The sequence below is a fragment of the Limanda limanda genome, chromosome 1 (assembly GCF_963576545.1).
Source record: "Limanda limanda chromosome 1, fLimLim1.1, whole genome shotgun sequence".
NCBI lineage: Eukaryota > Metazoa > Chordata > Actinopteri > Pleuronectiformes > Pleuronectidae > Limanda > Limanda limanda.
Window position 1 is genome coordinate 30,856,167 of NC_083636.1, and position 21,921 is coordinate 30,878,087.

A 21,921-nucleotide genomic window follows, 5' to 3' on the forward strand; every position below is an offset into this window, starting at 1 on the left:
TGCATTTACAAGGGAGTACGAAGACAAGAGATGTTCATCTTGCACATTTTATATATCCCTCCTAATGACAGACACATTGACAAAAGAAAACAGTGATAAATTAAACTGATGTATTGTATATTACATGTATTGTGATTCATCCAGACAATAGTACATTGAATTTGTGTGGTCAATTCAGTTCCCATCATACACAATTTAAAAAAGTTGCAACTCATCTACTGTTACTTCCTGTTACTGAAGCCGACACCACACACACCCCTCTCTGATTCCCACTCTCCTCTGTTTGTCTTCCAGGTATTTATGAGCAGACATTTCTTATATAACTGCAGCGAACCAATCCTGGATGTGAAGATAGCCTTTTGTCAGGTGTGTGTTCGTTACAGGTAAAAAAGGTACAGTATACATTCCCTTACGTTTCTCCCTTCATTGCTCTGTAGTCTGTGTTGTAATATTCACTGTTGTGCAAGCCTTTTTTTAAACATCAGCAAAAAGGAGAATAAAATCCTGTTAAATGTTTTATTGCAAAAAGGTTTCCACTTGGGAGTAGACGCTGGGGTGTAAATATCTCAAGGAAAATTTTGTCTAGACTATAGCAAAGCTAAAAATATTTCAGTTAGAGCTTGTTTTCCATTTAGCTGTGACTGAGATCCCTGCACAGGACGAAAAGGCAAAGTGTCTTCCTTTAATCGCTCGTCTCCTCTCGAGATGTGGCGGCGTAAATGCGAATCTCCCGCGGGGAAGTCATTTCATAAACTCTGCAGTCTACATCACAGGCCTGGCTGGGAGGACTGTGTGTTTTGCTACAGGCTAACGCTACAGGCTATTTCAATGTACCCAGAACTTATTAAGTCGCTTGGCAGGAGTTGTGTGCACGTGGAGCTGGCCGTCTCACAGCCACTACTGCTATTGCTGGCTGCACAGTAGAAGCGACTTCACTGCCATGTTATATTTAAGTTACATCACATAGATTCAATTTGTGGGAACCCGTGGCCTTCAGTCACACACAGTGATATTACTCTGTTTGTTCTGTCTGTGAGCTGTGTTGTAATCACCCAGTCTGTAATTAAGTGATATTTTTGTTGTGTCATCATTTTGTGCCACTCCTCCCTTCTCTGCCCGTTAATGTATGAATATCTAGTTAAGAGAGTAAAGAAATTAGTGGCATGAATGACACTAAATGGCTTTAAAATACTTTATATTTATGCATGGAAAGAATTGTGTCAACTCAACAGTACTACTCATGTTAAAAGTGTTTCCAGTCAGTAGAGTGACACCTCCACCAAGGCTCCAGAGTCCCCTTAGGAAACCACATTTAAATCGACTAGATTTCAACTGAGATTCCCTGAAATCAGTTTTTTGGTTATCCTGCCGAACAGATAAAGTAGAAAACATGAAATCCTTGGTGGAGGTATATAAGATAACATTTACTTTATGAATGTTACACTAACTGTTTTCAGATATGCACTCAACAAAATTTGGTCTGGACATTTTCCTAACTTTTAGCTATAATGAACGCAGCAGGACATGGTCCAGGTTAGACGCCACATTGACACTGGCATCAACCCTTAACGGCAAATGCTCTTGAATCTCGTTGTCTTTCCTAGATTACATCTTCATTGGTGTTTTCTACGTATATGGAACCTCATGTTCATTCTAAGAAATTTTGAACTGCTGGGAATTTCCAGAGGTTTTCCTGCTGTATTCTCATATGGGCTTACTCGGAAATTTTACAGATAATTTCCAGAGCGACTGACTCGGACACTTACATTCTCACTTTACATTCCATTCGGAAGGTTTCAGGAAAGTGTCCAGGCCTCAGCGTACATCCGAAAGCCATTTTATTTTAAGAGTTGTTGATGTTCTCACAGATTCTTTCTCACTTTTCCAGGTCAGCAAACACATAAATAACCCCCATCGTGTTTGTTTCTCTGTTGTTTGCTTTCTGCAGGGTTTTGGAAAACAAGTGGATGTGTCATATATCGCCAAGCATTACAACATGAGCAAAACTAAAGTGGATAACCAGTTCTACAGTGTGGAAGTGGGAGACTCCACCTTCACAGTTTTAAAACGTTACCAGAATTTAAAGCCCATCGGCTCCGGGGCTCAGGGAATTGTCTGGTAAGTACTGCAACCATGCATTTCCTTTATGTCCTGTTTAATATCATATTAAGCTATTTGAATTGTTTTTTTATGTTGTCTTTAATGCATGATTATCTCATTAAGTTGTTAGTCGTTTCACTAATTGCCTTGTAGTTTATTGCTGTGGGGGATAATTACTGGAGGTGAAACGCGGCTCGTTGTTTTTCAGCGAAGGAGTGTTAAATAGATCGACTTAATTACAGAAAACCATGTGACGTTTCCATGATTAATGCTGTTGATTCGGCAGTGGGGAAATCAAGTTTTCTGTTCTCTGGTGTGGTTTCATCATAACATTCGAAAGCACAGCGGGGAAACCATGTGACTCATCTCCACAGAAACCGTGAGCTGAGCAAAGTGGCAAAGGGATAAATCGGCTCAACATTAAAGATTGAAAAGGTTGTGGATGTAGAAACAATTCATTGGGCTTTAATCTTGTAAAGGTGAACAAGTGCAGGTTCCCCCAGAAGGTCTTTTAAAAACAGCCAATCAATGTAAATCAATGGAATTATCATTCAATCTTAGACGTGAGACTTATTTTTTTTTAAGTCACGTGTTAATGGGAATATAGACATAATTAAAATCCTTAGAAATAATTAAGGTCTAGCTGTATCACAAAGTAATAAAATAACAATATATTTGTTATACCAAAACAAAATAAGGAAAATGTCAGCACACGTTCGAAAATGAAAGATAAGTGCTACTTCTGTATGAAAGATATATACATTTTTATTAATCCCCATGGTGGAAATTTAGGTATTATAGCTCAAGAATAAACACAGTTAAAATAGAATAAAAAGAGAATAAATTTGAATAAAATAGACCTTTATAAGGATATATGTATATATATTACAGTAGGAGCAGGACATCCCCAAGTGATGGGCTTGAGTGAGTGGTGTAAAACAATCTCAAGTAGTAAGTCACAAGTAGCCAGTGTTGCCACAGTTACTTTGAAAAAGTAACTTAGTTACTTTACAGATTACGTGATTTTAAAAGTAACTTAGTTACTTTAAGGATTACTTGATTTTAAAAGTAACTAAGTTAGATTACAAGTTACTTTATTAGTAAAATTCAGCAGCTGCCGACAACACCCCCGCCGCCTCAACATAAAAATGACAACCGGTTTTGCCAACACTCACTTTATTAGAAGTGCATTTTTAACAGTAATGTACACAACAACAACAACGTATAATGTATCTCCTGACATTTTAAGTTTAACTTAAAAACTATTTCCTGAAAAAATACATGTTTTTATAAACATTGTACCTGTTGTTCACAGCATTAGAGAAGCAAGGAGTGGTTTTACAAAAAGCTGTTCTGTGAGGCAGCCCAGCATTGACAGTAGTAGGGATCTTGTTTATTATGGCACGAAACAAGGGCGATTCAACTTAATTTTTGCATAGGCTACATGACCTCACTCCCAGAGACGCAAGAAGAAAATCAAATATATTGTAACGGACTGGGTTTATGTTTGTTTATGTTATGTTTGGATTTGACGTATGTTCAGTAAAACACTGTGTTGAAGGAGCGTTCCGATATCTTGAGGGTCAGTGAAGGGGTCGGGTGGGACATGTGACTGTTTGGACCAATAGGATGGCGTTGTTGGGGATGTCAGGCCCTCATTGGCTGGTTGTGTTGGGGATCGGGGGTCAATGAGGAAGTGAAGGGTTGTTGATGTGTGCGAGTGACGGAGTAAGAGCGAGAAGTGCACATGTTCGTGTAGATGATAATAAAAGTAACAAAAAGTAGACAAAATAGTAACGCACAGTGACTTGGACGAGTAACTTTAATCTGATTACTGGTTTGGAAATAGTAACGCGTTAGATTACTCGTTACTGAAAAAAGTGGTCAGATTAGAGTAATGCGTTACCGGCATCACTGCAAGTAGCATATGTTAAAAAACGTACGGGAAAACAAGATTAATAATAATAGTATTCACACAAATAATGAAAGTTAGATAAAAGTATCAGTAGTACAGGGGCTGAAAGTAACCATCAAAAATTACATTTGTCATTTCTGTGATACTTCTTGCTGTATAAGTAAAGTGTCTGGCCTTTCATAATATTTGAATTGATTGGGTTGATATCCTCTCGGGCACGCCGAGTTGATGACACATCTGTTGTTCAGAATGTGGACGTGTCGGCCATAGCGTCCTAACAGGATGGGGACTTAAGTGAATACTTAATCCAGATTGCATGGAGTTGGTATTCATTGTAATTCATCTCATGCCTGCCCTGTCAGAACGCAGTGGAACCGCTGCCAAGGCTCCACTTGAAGGAATGTGTCCTCCACTCTTTGTCAAACAGATCTATAAGTTATATTCATGTTAATGCCGTGTCACTGAGTTGATATACGCTCCCCCGGAGACCCTCCCTGGGATGAGGCAAGTTAATTGCAAGTGTCTCTTATATAGTGTTTGAAGATTCACTGGCTCTCCCCACTGCAGACCCCCCCCTCCCTGCCCTTCACTTGCCCCGTTCCGTTGTCCTTCCTTGGCGTCCCGTGCCCTCGGCGCTTCTCCCCTTCCGCGCCGAAGCGATTTTGTGCACATGCAAAGGAGCTTGGGTGCTGCTGGAACTGCTAATGCTGGGGCCGTGCCCGTTTGAAGGATACTGTCGGGATGGATGGCAGAGAGACGGTGCAGATCTAATTTAACCTGCTCTGGTGTGTGTCGCTTGGCTCGCTGCACAGCTGTCATCTGGTGTGTCACATGGTCACGGTATTACTACAACCAGACCACAGGAAAACTGGTATAATGTCCCTCTGACTATAGACCTAAAGCCACAAATAACAAAACGATATGGTGGAAAAAATGGATTAATGATGATAGAATAATTAGTGACCTGCTTAAAATGCATGATCTGCAGCATAATTCCTTGATAACTAAATCACATGATACAGAACAGTATCTATAACAATTTACACTCAGTAGGAAATCTGCTGTTCCTAAGCGATCAACCCTGCCTCTGTAAAGCCTGACAACATGGTAGCCAGGGTAAAACCTGCAACACTGCTGCAGCTAAAACTCTACGTCGCCCACAAACGTCTCAATCTGTGCAGAACTCTGCCCTCTGACCGCGCTCAGTCGGGATGAGCGTCCACTCCACATCTTAGGAGAGGATGAGGGCTTTAAGTAGTTTAGCTGGTCATGACATCATCTTTCACTCAGCTAGAAGTGATGACTGACTGAAATCCCTATTGGATCAATGCTTTCCTGAAGGCCCCGCTGTTTCCATGGTCACACATCATCCCCGGCCTGCAGTCTCTACACGACGAACCGCTGCACATCCCACTCAGCCGTCCACGAACCCACGCACGGCATCGTCTTGATTACGGTTGCAATGAGGCGGCACACAGATGCCCTGGAACTCCATTTGCAGCCCCGTGACTGGAGAATCTGTCAGAGAACACACAGGCTGAGATGAAGCTGAAAATGTGAAGCGCGTGGCACTTTCATAGCAGGTCTTTCTCGTCTGTGTACTGCTCTTCATTGAAAAGCAACTTAAATCTACTCAAAGGGCCTGAATCCCAGAGGTTCTCAGGGGTTTTTGTTGAGCCAGCAGAGAACTCACTCTGCTGTAATGACCTCTACTTAAGGTTGAACCACTTTGTGGGAAGAGAAACCATCAGCGTAAAACTTTTGTTTCACTGTTTTGCACTTTTTTTGTTTTGTTACTAGGCAAATATTTGTGATTAAGGTTTGTGTTGTAGCATCAGCAGTGTAGCAGTGTAATTAAAGTTCAGGATTTTGGGAAATATGATGATTCGCATTCTTGTACTGAATTCACCAACTGTCGACAAAATGAAAAGAACAGGATAACCTACCGTTATTCCAACTTTCTTCCACTTTTATAAGTAATATTATAGTTCCCATTTTTGAAATTTTGAAAGTCACGTTTTAATCAAGATGCGAAGGAGAAATACTACAAAGCCAACAATCCTCAGGTGTAATTAGTGACGTCTCTGTGTGGTGGAGCTTGCCGTTACCATGGAAATGCTGACCACAACTGTGAAAATCACGTTAGTGTTTTGCGTTTACCACTAAATCGTGTTTTATTTGTCACGGTTCAGCTCGTAGCTGGTCGTTCCAGGCTTAAAACTCTTGTAGATATTCTGAAAATGTCAGTGTAGAAAATGAACTTGAAATTTATCGGCAGAACCAGAGCTACACTAAAAGAAGGCGCTCACTGATCCGCTCTATTCCTACGACCGAGGAAACAAAGCATTTTACAGATAAAATTGAGCTCTAAACAAAGTCATCTGTTCGCTGGTTATGTGACAAATCATCTTCTTGTCTTTGTGACCAATGACATTCACCGTGGATTGTCAGAGTGACAGGCAATCACACAGAGTGAATCATCCAGCCATGAATACCAGAGGAAGTTGCTCAACTGTTCTGTGTTTTTTCTTTTGTCCTCTTCTCCTGCAGTGCGGGTTACGACGCTGTTCTGGACAGAAATGTAGCCATCAAGAAGCTGAGCCGACCCTTCCAGAACCAGACCCACGCAAAGAGGGCTTACCGGGAGTTGGTGCTCATGAAATGCGTCAATCACAAAAATGTAAGTCCCCAAGGAAGCAGGGAAGGACGGGGATGCATCTATTGTCAGACAGAAAACCCACTTTTTATCTGCACCCCAGCCAGCGTCTATTTTGGGTCCCTGATAAATCCCAGCGCTACAAAATGGAGATGAGCGACTGCAAATGTTGTGACTAAATTCCAGTGCCTCTGGAAATGTAGGGAACTGGCATGAGAGGGAAACAGAGAGCACTTCAAGGCACCAATGTAATCTACCGTCCCGCAGTCTGCGCTCATTTCTTCTGTCTCCACACTTATCCCCTTCTCTTTTGTTCCATCTCACTTCCTCGCTTCTCTCGCTCAGCAGTGTCCTTCATCGGGGTCGTCACCAACTTTCACCCACAGTCCCTCCGCTTTAACTCTAATTGCTTGTGAGCACTGTGTGTTGATCCTCTCCATTTTCTCCCCTCTCCTGCAGATCATCAGTTTACTAAATGTCTCCACGCCACAGAAATCATTAGAGGACTTCCAGGATGTGTGAGTATGATCAACATTTCTTCACATGATTGCATTGGCAAGAAAAAGATCTGATCACATGACAGAGACAAAAAAACTGAAATTATTACTCCTTCGCACCTGACATAACCGCTGGAGTGTGTGACTGTGACTGTGTAATCTGAAGCAGCCTGAGATATCCTGTTCCCAGACTGAATGATGAATGAGAGTGTGTTCACTTTTAGAACAAGCTACAGGGATTCATGCCAGACAAATTCTGGATTCTTTTTGTGGATTTTTGTATAGATGCAATAAAATTACGTCGATAAACTATATAGGTCTGTGGTGAAAGATTTCAGCACTTCTGGCTGCACTAAGGTCCTCAGGTACTTTTTAAGCTTGGAGCCTAAACTCAAAAAGCTGCCTCACCAATGTTTTTTGTTAAACTAGCTTGGTACACAATTCACCACATAGCTCACCAGTCACTCAACCTGCCGAACCCCTTTCCTCAGGTACCTAGCAATGGAGCTGATGGATGCCAACCTGTGCCAGGTAATACAGATGGAGCTTGACCATGAGCGAATGTCCTACCTGCTCTATCAGATGCTGTGTGGTATCAAACATCTGCACTCAGCTGGCATTATTCACAGGGTAAGAACCTAAACACACCTCCGGTTTTCGGGTTTAACTCCTGTCTGATACATCTGTGATGCATGAATAAGAATCACCTTAACGCAGGTGAGGGCGCCCCTGGTGGTGCAGAGGAAACATCTGGCACCAGGTGGGTAGCCAGGAGTCCTGGACACGATGCATTAAATTTGACTGTAGCATGTGTTACAAAAAAATAAATCACTATTTACAGTTTCATGGAATCCCTATATTCTTATATAACTAACATACTATTTCATGAGAGGAAACCGCTATTCTGACTCTTTCAAAAGGTACAGCAACAAATAGTTCCACACACAACACTCCAATAGAACAGAACTGTTGTATTGACAAATCAAATTGCATACTGCACATCAATTAAGCCTGAGAGGAGCTGGAGAGTTTTGTTACATTCAGATAAAGTCAGGCGAATGGTTTCCCCTTGTTTGCAGTCTCTGTGCTAAATGGACTGACTTCTGCTTTTAGTCTTTTTATATTACTTATAAACCCAAATCTATGTATCTAGACCATTGCTCTCTTCCAGTTTCACCCTTTCAGTCGTGGTGAATATCGCAGTGTAGTTACATATCTGATATGTCTCTACTTCCTCAGACCGTCGCAAAATGACATGATAAACCTGTCAGACGTACCAGAAAAATGAACAGTGAATATTTGTAAATCACAGAAGTACATATAGTTCCTCATGTTCGTGTTTCTCACCTCTCCAGGATCTCAAACCAAGCAATATAGTGGTGAAGTCAGACTGCACCTTGAAGATCTTGGACTTCGGTCTGGCGAGGACCGCGGGCACGAGCTTCATGATGACCCCCTATGTGGTGACTAGATACTACAGAGCCCCAGAGGTTATCCTGGGCATGGGATACAAAGAGAATGGTGAGAGTTTGTGTGAGCTTGCATGAAACAAATTCCGGTCATAGAAACTAAACAGTGTTCTAATATATCTCTATCACTAAAAGACTGCACTCTCATATGGCAATGAAACAACATCTTGTAGTTGTAGTTCTGAAGTAACTGCTTTGTCTTAATGGGACTTTTGCCTATTGCATTGATTATAAAACCTTAAAAACCATTCTGGTCAAGTCAAACTTCACAAAGACATAAATCCATATTTCTTCCATTAATGGGAACCAGTCGACTCCAGGGGTTTGATTTTTCAGCCACTGGTTGGATCTTCTCCTTTCTGTATTTTCTGCTCGTCCTCTACTTATAGTCATATTGACGCCTATGTAACAGACCTCATTAATTATTTCCCTCTCACCAAATAACAGCTACTTTCTAATCAGTGTTTTCTCAGAGAGCTGGATGTGTCACTAACCTTCTCTTTCCTCTCTCTTTTCTTTTCCTCCCTCACCTCTGTGCGTGCAGTGGATATATGGTCGGTGGGGTGCATTATGGGAGAAATGGTTCGCCACAAAATCCTTTTCCCCGGCCGGGACTGTATCCTTGTTGACACAGAGCAACGTTAATAGATGGTAACACTATTTATTTGATGAAAAGTTCATTTCGTCTTTAAAGTTCCTGGGTAAAGATTTAAGTAGCAATAGCTGGAAAGATTAAATGCCAAGTGCAACACGGTATTTGATGGTCATTTCCTGCCGGGCCCGGTGTTCTCTGTATGTTACTGAGGTGAACTAAACCACACTCACATCTGTCTGGCTTCATAACACATCTGTCTGTATCCAACAGATCCCCTTTTAACACTTTTAATACAACCGGCAATAACATCACAACACATTTCCGCTCTCTTGTCACTGTGTCTGAATCTAAAGCTTCCTTCAGTCTCCCATTTTAACGAGATGAAGTCTTCTCCCTCTCTCCCTCTCTCCGTCTGTGTGTCTGAATATTTAAGTGCGTTCTATTTGCGGTGTTTGTGCAGAGCTACCTGGTGGGTTCTCCTGCAGTGAGCGAGCTGCAGTCGCAACCCCCCATGATGACTTTCTCTCAGTAGGATGGGTTCAGATTAACAGACCCCCACCCTGGGTTTGTGCACATTTTGTGCACACGTGAAGCACATCCTGCTATCCCAGGGTGTCCCCATGTGTGAGTCGGACGCAGTTAGTAAGCTCTCCATGAATAAATAATGAGTAGCTGGTGTATTCATGTTGAGCATCTGCATAGTCAAGCTCATTTGGCAAAGTGAGGAAAGCTCTCAAATGTTAGACACTGACATGCAACAGCAGGTTAGTGCTAAAACTATGATGATTGGGAAGTATCAAAACTAGGATAGATAGATAGATAGAGAGATAGATAGATGATAGATAGATAGATAGATAGATAGATAGATAGATAGATAGATAGATAGATAGATAGATAGATAGATAGATAGATAGATAGATAGATAGATAGATAGATAGATAGATAGATAGATAGATAGATAGATAGATAGATAGATAGATAGATAGATAGATAGATAGATAGATAGATAGGTAGGTAGGTAGGTAGGTAGGTAGGTAGGTAGGTAGGTAGGTAGATAGATAGATAGATAGATAGATAGATAGATAGATAGATAGATAGATAGATAGATAGATAGATAGATAGATAGATAGATAGATAGATAGATAGATAGATAGATAGATAGATAGATAGATAGATAGATAGATAGATAGATAGATAGATAGATAGATAGATAGATAGATAGATAGATAGATAGATAGATAGATAGATAGATAGATAGATAGATAGATAGATAGATAGATAGATAGATAGATAGATAGATAGATAGAAAGATGATTGATTGATTGATAGATGATAGATAGATAGTTTGTTAGATAGATAGATAGATAGATAGATAGATAGATAGATAGATAGATAGATAGATAGATAGATAGATAGATAGATAGATAGATAGATAGATAGATAGATAGATAGATAGATAGATAGATAGATAGATAGATAGATAGATAGATAGATAGATAGATAGATAGATAGATAGATAGATAGATAGATAAATGGATAGATGGATAGATAGCTGTAATATTATTACAGATAGATAGATAGATAGATAGATAGATAGAGAGAGAGATAGAGAGATAGATAGATAGATAGATAGATAGATAGATAGATAGATAGATAGATAGATAGATAGATAGATAGATAGATAGATAGATAGATAGATAGATAGATAGATAGATAGATAGATAGATAGATAGATAGATAGATAGATAGATAGATAGATAGATAGATAGATAGATAGATAGATAGATAGATAGATAGATAAGTAGATAGATAGGCTATAACTTTTGAGGCAACCATGTATGACAGGAAAAAAACACTTCTGTCATACAGGTGGTAATCGAGACGCATTGGCTTCACTTTTGGGCAGCAGTCAAGTCGTCCATCTTTGTATCTGGTCTATGGTCACACCATTGCACTGGGTGACATGATCTTTTATTATGATGAACATTGGAACTGTAGTTGGTTTTGAGTCACTCCCACAAGCACCATCCTGCTGCCATAAATACTCTCCATCTTGAATATATAGGCTGACGGTAGATTGTCAAGTTTCGGTTTCTCCGTGGGATTTGTTGACAGTAACAGAAATATGTAATGTCACCACCTCTATCCTTTCTCATAGTTTTGTAGCATCACACATAAGAAGTGAGAGACACAGCATCCTTGGGACTGCAGGTGCTTTTATCTAATGACCTCCACATCCCTGAACTTGCAGTCGTCCCCCAAAGATTAACGCTCTGGAGGACCGTGAAACCCCTGCAATGAGCTCTGCCGCAATATCTCTGCTCCTGTCTCTGCTCTCACAATGGCCTCCACTTCCTCCGCTCTTACTGTAGATCAATGACAAGCGGTCGCACACACACACTTTTCTTATCTGCTTATAGATCACTTTGGGACTGATACCCTCCTGCCTTACTACTAATCTTAATTTACTTCATAGACTTTTTCGACCTGAGGAATCGACGCGGCCGAAGTTCTCTGCACCTTCCCGGGCGTCTGTAAACCGATGATAGAGAATAGCAGTGTTTCTACACAGGTCACCGCACAGCGAGCCTCAGGGGGACCGGGTGTTCGATGGCCATTAAGCACAGTGCTGTAAGTGGAGTGATGGCGAGGGAAATGGAGGCGTATTCCGTTTGTGGCACAGATGACATGATGGCATGTAGTGCATATTGTCATGCTGCAGAGGAAGCTGACTATCATAAGTTCAAAAGTGTGTTGAGAATTCACAGGAAAAAACATTCTGGTAGTATTTTTGACTCGTTCGGCCTGTGGCACAATATTACAGCTTTAAATATATAACCTAAATTTATATGTGAATGCAGTAGGGATACAGGTCTTCTTGGAGGTTGGAAGATGTAGGTAGAGCTAGTGTGTTCGTGTTGTCCATATCCATGTGTGTGTGTTCATGTGTGTGTCCCCAGTGGACATGTGGTCAGTGGGCTGCATCTTTGGAGAGGTGATAAGAGGGACAGTGCTGTTCCCTGGGACTGACCGTATCCTTCTGACCTCCTGCCGCTCCTTCACTAACCGCTGCACATGTAAACCACCACGAAAACCTACTTGAGAGCTTGTTATGCTCGGCTGCACGAGGCTCGAACTCAAAACACCAATATCACAGCTCAACAGTCATGCTTTTTTGGCACTGGCACCAGTGAACCCAGCAACTTGCTAAAGAGCCATGAATAAGAGCCTTCGCGGAAGGAAAAAAAAACCTAAGCAGTGGATCGCGGCCAATGTGCAATGGAGACAAAAAGGAGGTGGAAGAGTGTGGCGTTCCAGCAAGATGAAGTAATGGGGATCTGTGGTTGGCCTGGCAGCCGACTACCTCCACTGGCACTCTGTGTGAGAACATGGGGAGGGAGCGGGGGGGTTGATTTGGAGCGTGTGGAGGAGTAAGAGGAAATATTTGTCTATCGACAAGGAGAAACAAAAGCCGACTCAGGAAAATGTATTATAAACACAAAACACAGATATTAAAGTTTATTGTTATTGGCTATTTTGGAAAACTTCTGCCTTTTTCACATCAATGTTTCTTATTGTTTTAAATAGTATGAAATCAACCACTTGTTGATACATTTAGTGATTATAGTCTATAACCATTTTTTTACTTGTTATTTTTTTCTGCCATCACAACGCCAAATATAATCAGGCCTACCTTCAATGAGGAAATGAAAGATAATCCTTTTTTTTTTACCTGTCCTAAACACAAATAGTGTGTGTGTAGTATACAGGATGCTGCATATTCCATGTGTGTATATTACCCTTAATCTTGACCCGCCACATCAGACATTGACCAGTGGAACAAGGTGATCGAGCAGCTGGGCACGCCCGCAGCAGAGTTCATGAAGAAGCTTCAGCCCACGGTGAGGAACTACGTGGAGAACCGGCCAAAGTACGCAGGCCTCACCTTCCCCAAGCTCTTCCCCGACTGCCTCTTCCCGGCCGACTCCGAGCACAACAAACTCAAAGGTGAGGAACCGTGGCTCTGCACAGTGGAGCGGCTGCAAGTGATCCGATCACAGCGACCATGTTCTATATATGTCCTTCATTTGACTGTTTATTTAAAATCTAAACTTTTAGGTCAACGTTTGGAAACACACACTCATAGATGAACTGGCAAGGAGGAAGTGGAAGCAGGGATTCAATTCACACACTAACCAGACACAGGTGAAATGTTGGAGCGAGTCATCAGAATAGGCGGGAAAGCCAACAAAGACAGGAAGTGAAGTGAGAGAGACATGCAAGGAACAGAAAAGGTTCAAAGTAAAACGGGAAATAAAGAACGCAATGTGCCAAAAAATATATAAATCGTTATAAATCCCCCCAAAAAAACAACACGTGGAAAACAAAAATGTCAAAGTTCATAAACACAACAAGTCCAACAAATTAAATCATGACAGGTGATACAATAATACAGTATATGCAACAGGAGATAACTTATTATAAATAAAGGTATAATGTAACTGTAATGTGCTGACAGGTATGTTCTGCCTTTGGACCTTCACGTTACACTGAAATAAAACACTTTTGTTCAGGGAGCCTTTCTGAGAATTCTATCTATTCCCTCCGTCGCACGTTAAATGTTAAGATGTCTTTTCTCTCGTTCCTCTTTTCTCTCGTTCCTCTTGCCTGAGCAGTGTCTTTCCAGGCTCTTATTTTAAAAAGGGGGGAAGGTCTCTTCAATGAAATGAAGCAAAATATGCCTTTCATGTCGCCTCACTCTCACATCAAAGCTGCTGCCGGGTGAAATTCCTCATGAATCACTTTTGTATTCCAGCAGCTACCTGCTGAAGTGACAGGGTTGGAGGAAACCCAGAGAAGAGAGAGAAGCAGAGAGAGTGTGAGGCCGGGGTGAAGTGCTGCCTTGTTTTATGTCTCGTACCGTGACAGGCAGTGTTCCAGTCTGACATTCTCTGGGCTTTGGTTATTTCTAACTGCAGGAGAAAGCAGACGATGCTGAGGAGGAAAACGCAGGGAGGACAGTGATAGAAGAGTCGTTTTACAGATTCACCTTCCTTCTCTTATTGATGTGTTGATTCTGAGGCAAAATGCAGCAGGTCTCACCAGGGCTCATCTTTCTTTATCTGCTCTTAATACAGTGTCTTCACTCCACTGCTGCTGCTGCTGCAGAGATATTTATAGTGAAGGTCAGCGTGTTGGAGAGGGATGGTGTGGGAAGCTGGAGGGTTTTAGATTTCGGATCAGTCCAAGAAGTCCTGCGGGGGATAGACACTGACCGACTGAACCACTGGTGATGCTGAGGGCGCATTTTTTGACGTTGAGAAGCCAAAGCCATAAAAAAGATACTAAAGACATATAGAAATATGCCAGTGGTGGCAGGTCATTTGAAGTTTGTGTGGAGAATAGTTGTAGAGTTGTAGATTGCAATTATTCATAATGCACAGAAGAGTCAAAATAGAGATACTGTTTCCTATGTTTGTATTAATGCTGCTGGCAAAAGACCCCGATTCTAATTTCTTAGGGCTAATAATCCAGCAATATTATTTGTTTGTGTGTGAAGAGTTGTAACTTTATCTAAATCCTTGTGGGCATAGTCAGATTTGTAAATGTGTAAAATGTGTGCAGAGCTTTACAAATACAAAGAGGGGTTTTCAAATGTGTATTAAGAATCAGTGGGTGCATAATCACATTTACGTGAATGACAATTGCGAGGTTCGTCTGAGTTGAAACTGATGACTCGTCTCTATTTCCAACAAGACAAATATACTTTTGTGCGTTTTCCTTAAAGTAATACTAATACAATTGACCAGCTATCAAAATCACAGTATATATATATATATATATATATATATATATATATATATATATATTTGTCTGTGCACACTTTAAATCGTACCCACACATAATCCACAATATCAAATAGTCAAAATAAAGTCGTAATACTCTTTTTTCCCCCAAAGCTCTGACACGTGACTGAGTTGCAGTGAAGGCCTAGTTTCATTTGACAAGCTGCAGATGTTCATTATTCTCTTTTAATCCCTGCTCTCTCCATCTATCTCTCCTCCCTTCCTGCTTTATTATGTTTTAAATCCCCCTCCGGTACATTAGCGAAATACAGAGGAATAGTTTTCCTTGCCTCAGAAAATCAACCAGATGTTGTTGTTTTTTCTTTCCTCTCCTTTTTCAAATCACAGCCAGCCAGGCCAGAGACCTGCTGTCTAAGATGTTGATCATCGACCCGGCTAAACGGATATCTGTGGACGAGGCATTACAGCACCCCTACATCAACGTGTGGTACGACCCGGCTGAGGTGGAAGCGGTGAGTAGGCTTTTGGCAGAAATGTACATTGTTTACAACCTCGATCCTGTGCCTGTGATTGGACGGCAATCTTCTTCTGTCTTCTGATTATCTCTGAACATAAATGAAGATTGAATTTGGTTTCATAAAAAGCAAGTCGTGATTTACAAAAAACAAATATAAATGTTAAACTTCAGTGTGTTCTGTAACAGTGAAAATCTGTTAGTTTGTGAGTGTGTTTTAAATGTTTTTGTCGACATCTCATTTAAATCTTCTATCCCATTTAAGAGTTTTTCTTCTTTAAATCTTTTTTTGGAACTTTTCCTCTAGTGAGAAGTTTTTTTAGATACATATTTTTACAGCTACGGTGTAATAGAGTGACTCTAACGTAAGGAGAGGTGGTGTCTCTGGTGTATTCTGTGAACTTTTTCATCAGCGCCTCATTAGTAAGTGCTGACAGTGAGATTGGGAAATAAAAAAGCCATCTCCAGCTGGATTCAGTTTCACAGATACCACACTGTTGAGTGCATGAGCAGGTGATGCATTTATTTGTATTTTTTTCAAAGCAAAGCCTTACTGGTTAGCCTTACTGGCCACATACACCTCCATTGAAGTTATGAATCTTTTATGGAAAGTTGTTATGACTGTACCCATCTTAAGTTGTGTTGTTGCTCGTACTGGGGATGTTTCCAATGAATGATATTACTATCAGAGTTGATGTGGTCTGTATAATATGGCTGTGAATGAAACCCCGTTTTCTGCTGTTTCCCCTTCTCTAATGTCACCTCATGCTGATGAAGGCCAGAGATCTCATCCAAATATCCATGGTAAATAACAACTGCCAACATCGAGAAGGAAGGAGAGAAAAGAAAGAAAGAAAAATGACTCTATCGGTCTTTTGTTTGTGAAGGCTGGGGAAAACATTTATAAATCAAAATTAATTCATAATATGATATATTAATGCATTACTGACAGTAGAGAACATATATTATCATCATATGAAAATGTCCTTACCTGTAATGCTGCAGGTAAAATGGGTGCAGCTGCTGTTATGCTTGTGTTCATTCATCTCCGAGGCTGCATATGAATCAGGTTTAAGATATTAAGTTGAGAAGTGATAACTCTTGGACGACACGAGTCTCACCTCTGTCCTGCTGTGGCTGCCGGACGCTGACCTGTAAATGTCATTTATATTTGTGAGGAAGAGGAGGAGGAGGAGGAGGAGGAGGAGGAGGAGGAGGAGGAGGAGGAGGAGGAGGAGGATTATGATTCTACACCTCTGTGAATGAGTGATAAGAGGAGGCTGTCTGAACACCAGCCAACATATTTCTGTGCCATTAGATGAAATGACAAACCTCTTGCTGTTCATGCTCTTACCTCAGTGTCTGTGTCCGGTGTTCAACCCTGATTGTAAAGCTCTGAAACATTGTGATGTGTAATTTGCATCGAGGACAAAAAAAACAAAACTTCATGAAGTGTAAAATTACATTGATAGATATATTTCTTATGTTCAGACATTTTTTTCATACCCATATTTGTATTGATTTATCACTAATTTCATCTAAAGCTCTATGATATTGGATCTTTTATTTAAATGGGTATTCTAGTATTCAGTGATAACAGACACATTCATTTTATACTGAATTAATATTGTTGATGGGGTTAATTTGCTAAACTGTCACTAAAATGCAGTCTCTCTCTCTCTCTCTCTCTCTCTCTCTCTCTCTCTCTCTCTGTCGCTCTCTCTCTCTCCCTCTTTCACTCTCTCCCCCTCAGCCTCCACCTGCGATCTATGACAAGGCGCTGGATGAAAGAGAACACTCCATTGATGAATGGAAAGGTGAGAATCATTAGTTAATAATACTATTAATAATATGATATATATAGTTGTAGAAATTACCAAAAGTAAATGAAACAGTCTGGTAAAATGAGGAAATTCTGTACATGAGCTGTATGTACTCTAGTGTGTATGTTCTGAGAATGTATCACAAAAAAAAGAATACAAATATATCAAATAAAATGAATATAATTATATAAATGACCAAAAGAAAGTAAAATACTTACATTAAAGTTATCCTCTGTGTACATTTTCCTTAGGCCTTAAAGCCCCATTACAGCCTCACTGCACCTTCTGTTGTAGGATATGAAGAATTGAATATAGTCTTATTTGTTTCGTTGACCCTCCCTCTCGTAACTCTGCTCCCTTCTAGAACTCATCTACAAAGAGGTGATGAACTTTGAGGAGAGAACGAAGAATGGCGTAGTGAAGGGACAGCCTTCACCTTCAGGTACTCTCAGTGCATAACCCTAATCGCTCTGTAAGTGAATCTACTATAATCTCACTGGAGTTTCCCCCCCTTTGTAAATAGAGTAACCCATTGTGCTGTTGACCATGTGTGCCCGTCTCTTGCATCTCAAGTTAAATGTCGTTCAGTTCAGTGGTGTCGTTCTGTGTGCTCGTTAAAGGAAACTTTCCGACAGCTAATTGATAATAACTGCTAATATTGCCTCTTATGACAGAATATTCGATGGATTGTGTATGTGTATATATGTATGAAACGTGTCATGTGTTAAGGTTTGGGTCCGATGGGATCCATCACAGGGAAACTGCAGCTCACATTTACACTTCTCTGCAAATGACCTCGAAGGAGATGCAGTTTTCATAGTTGGCCACAGAGAGGCAGTATGGAGGCACGTGGATTGCTGTTATTTCTTCATCAAAGCGGCATCTTTTCTTCACTAAAGAACAAATAACGGGTCAATTTAGAAGATGAGAAACAAATAACATCCTGCAGAGACAACAGCGCTACCTGCTGTTCATTAGAGGTGATGGCGGGATGTGTGAGAGGTTAAAAATGAAAGTGCCTTAAAAATGCCCTGACCTCACGCAGCTGACCTTTAAAACAACAGGTCAGACAACTTATACCCAACAGCATTTGAACAATGTTGTGTTGCTTTTCTCAAAGTGAAATATTAAGGGAACTAGATGGACACAGAGAGTGCTAACCTCCACCTAGGGCCAACAGTCCCCTTATGAAACCATATTTAAATTCACCAGATCCGGATTTTTATCGGATCTACACCAAATTGCACACACTGAAAAATTCATTTCATCAAGATCCATGAATTATTCTCTCAGAAATCAATGAAAAATGTCAATGCTCTTGATCACATCCACCAAGTTTCAGGGAAATCAGTATATAGTTTTTGTATAATCCTGCTACCAATCAAACAAACACTGATTAAAACATAACCTCGGTAAATCTTTCTTCTCCCTCCGTCCACTTGTAATCAAGCAGATGGGTATAGGCCCGGTGTCTGATGCCGAGTGTAGCAGCATAGGAGCTGCAGACGACACACACACACACACACACACACACACACACACACACACACACACACACACACACACACACATACACACACGCACACGCACACCATGTCCTGTGTGCTGGGGTGTAGGAGAGTTAATGCCCTTCCATCATTATTACACACAATAGAACAATAGAAGTTATAATCCCACATCATAGTTTTTGATCATTTGTTCTAAGATAACTATTAATTAAGTTATGATTTTAAGCCTTAATTAATGTTTTGTCTCAGTAATTTTGACTGTGGTTCATGTGGAGGTCATTATTCTCCTCCTGCATGGCCATTTTAACAGATATTTATGATGTAACACTGTAAAGCAGAGACTGTTGGAACTGATGCCAGCCACTAAACCTGAATTACTGTCTGCTTTATTGTGGGTCAGCTGAAATGCCCCCAGCCTCCATAAAGCCATGACCACAGGGAACAGACACAAACACTGCACGTGCCCTCTGGGCCAATGAGGGGACGGTTGTTATGCTCATATTTTAAATACCTGTATATTCTCATACTTCTGGCTTTGCTCTTTCAACCCACAACTCCTGTGGAAAGCAGTCCCTCCATGTTTGTCTTTAAATGTCTTCGTAGATTTATTGGGAAGAGCAGAATCCGTTCTCTAAGCATATAATGAAAGATCCATCCAAACCCGGGGAGGATGAACTGTGCGATTCGTTTTACACCTTCTGATCCTTCTTGTTTGAGACGGAGATTTACAGCCTCGTCTGCTCGTCCCACAGCTCACAGGCTGAATTAATAAGAGTTCAAAAAAGTTCACTGCCGGGCATGCCGGCTGCTTCCATCCCGACTTTGAAAGGAGATCGATATCGGTAAATTGGATTGGTGTATTAAAGAAGAAAGACTGCCCTCAGCACAAAAAAAGATATAAACCCATTGAAGTGCTTTCCACTATGTCCAACCATCGCAGATCCTGTAATCCTTTAATAATACTTGACTGCTGAATACAAGTTCAAGATAAACTATAAGACGCTTGTATAACTTATTCCAACAACCACATACTCAAATGCTCAAGCATAGATCGTAAAGATGGACGACATGAGTGCTCCCTAAAAGTGAAGCCGAAGTGTCTTGATCGCCCCCCTGGTGGCTGGCTGCAGTATAGATCATAAAACCAGCCTACTCCATGTTAGTTGAAGGGGCATGAGCCAAACTAAAAAGTTAAAGCACACAATAAATACATTTTTTCAAAGATGTTTTTTGACGCTTCAGATAGTTCTATGTTCTATTTTTCAACTTTAGGATTTAATCATTTATTTTATGCTATAAAAACCCGATAAAACATAATGATTGACAGCTGACTCTGGCGTTTATCGTGTTTATCGTTCGTATTTGCAATATATTGGCTTCATTTAAGGAAAGTGGGAGGAGCAGGAGACGTGTCGTCCATCTTTACATCCAGTCTTTGCTCTACAGCTTTTGATGATCTTCCCTGAGGACCCCACTGGACCCAAACCTTCATTAATGTCTCATATAGACTCACATGTGATTATCTTGTCCCACAGCTGTTGAACAAACTCATTTGTACCCAATGTATGTGATCATTCCTCTCACTCTATCTACCCTCTGTGTGCCCCCCCCCCCCCTGGCTGCATGTCTGCTCGCGTCTTCGTCCGGGACTCTTTTACGTTTTAACCCCCCGCTGCTGTTGATTCCCTCAGCACAGGTGCAGCCGTGAACAGCAGCGAGAGTCTCCCTCACTCCTCCTCCATCAACGACATCTCCTCCATGTCCACCGACCAGACCCTGGCCTCAGACACTGACAGCAGCTTGGAGACCTCCGCAGGACCCCTGGGGTGTTGCAGGTGACTAGCCGCCTGCCTGCGCAACCCCACGTTCTTCCGGAGGTGAAGAACCCAGCGATGGGAATGAAAAAAAGAAACAGTAAAAAAAAGAGAAAAGTATATTAAGTAAATATATTAAGAGCAAAAAAGTTACGGGATCTGATGTGATGAAATCTAAAAGCCTGTGCATTGTCATTCAAAAACAGCAGTGGTATTTAAACTGAAGTAAATGAGCTGAGGTGTATGTTAATGATTCTCTAGTTGCTTTGCTTATATTACCCAAATATCTTGTATGTGGCATCAGAAACAAAACGACGAAACGCTTCCACTGGCATCTTCAAAGTGCAGAGTGCCGATTGGCTGGCTGCTGGTCTCTCAACTCCTTACAAAAGCATTTATTCTCCAGTCATTGTGGCAAGGTGGGCTGCCCATTGTGCTCATCGCTACTGTACAAAACAAACCCCATCCCCCCCCGGCCCTTATGTAACGACACTGCTGTATTTCGACCCCCAACCCGACACGATCCCCGATGTAAGGTGGCCTGAATTTGCGTGTTTGTACGTGGTTACTCTGCAGGGATACGCAGTCACTCTCTACCAGAGCGACGCCCCGCCCCACCCCCCCCCCCCCCGTGATACTTGTAAATAATGTAATTCTGTACAGCTGAAGGGTTACACAGAGTGGGACTGACGGCCAGTACACTGGGAGTTTTTCTGCTTGGTTTATATTTTAAACTTCATTTTCCACACTATGGCGGCGCACCTTGCCACATCACCGCTTTCCACCTCAGTTGCATCGACCCCCCCCCCCCCCTGCCTATCGCTGTAGTCCTGCATGATTAGATTTAAAACAGTGCTAATCTCACTGTATGCTAAAAATGAGTCTGCATAGAGACTTTTGTTTATATATGCTGTAAAACTGACACAACTCCAAGACATGTGGGGGGAGAATGTGTGTGTGTGTGAGTGTGTGTGAGTGTGTGTGTCACTGAGGCTACATCCACACTCCTGCCTCTCCATTGGCCACCCTGTCGTTTAAGAGATACTCAAATGAAGAAGTTCGGAAAACGCTGCTTAAAACGCTGTTTAAGTTTGAAAACGGTAGAAACTGAGATGTTTGGAAACAAAGACTCAACCTCTTGCTGATCGGGTCTTTGCGGTCACGACATATAGCCTTTGCTGATTCGTCAGGCTCCTGTCACATGACCCCCTTCCAGAAGAAAA

General features: G+C 41.3%; 1 protein-coding gene across 6 annotated transcripts; it reads left to right on the forward strand.

The window, feature by feature from the left end:
* The first annotated feature begins 297 nt into the window (after nucleotides 1-297).
* Nucleotides 298-20,723, forward strand: mapk10 (mitogen-activated protein kinase 10). 6 transcript variants are annotated; one of them, XM_061071842.1, is made up of 13 exons: nucleotides 298-366; nucleotides 1,949-2,118; nucleotides 6,566-6,695; nucleotides 7,131-7,189; nucleotides 7,660-7,798; nucleotides 8,524-8,689; nucleotides 9,182-9,253; nucleotides 13,058-13,240; nucleotides 15,427-15,551; nucleotides 16,331-16,357; nucleotides 17,307-17,370; nucleotides 17,741-17,818; nucleotides 20,581-20,723. In XM_061071842.1, exons 1-13 carry the CDS (start codon nucleotides 301-303, stop codon nucleotides 20,721-20,723), a joined length of 1,422 nt encoding a protein of 473 aa, XP_060927825.1. In that variant the 5' UTR covers nucleotides 298-300. The 6 variants fall into 6 exon arrangements, with proteins under 6 accessions (XP_060927825.1, XP_060927783.1, XP_060927791.1 ...); XM_061071800.1 differs by lacking the exon at nucleotides 16,331-16,357 and having other exon boundaries at nucleotides 301-366; XM_061071808.1 differs by lacking the exons at nucleotides 9,182-9,253; nucleotides 16,331-16,357 and adding an exon at nucleotides 12,193-12,264 and having other exon boundaries at nucleotides 301-366.
* The last annotated feature ends 1,198 nt before the right edge of the window (nucleotides 20,724-21,921 follow it).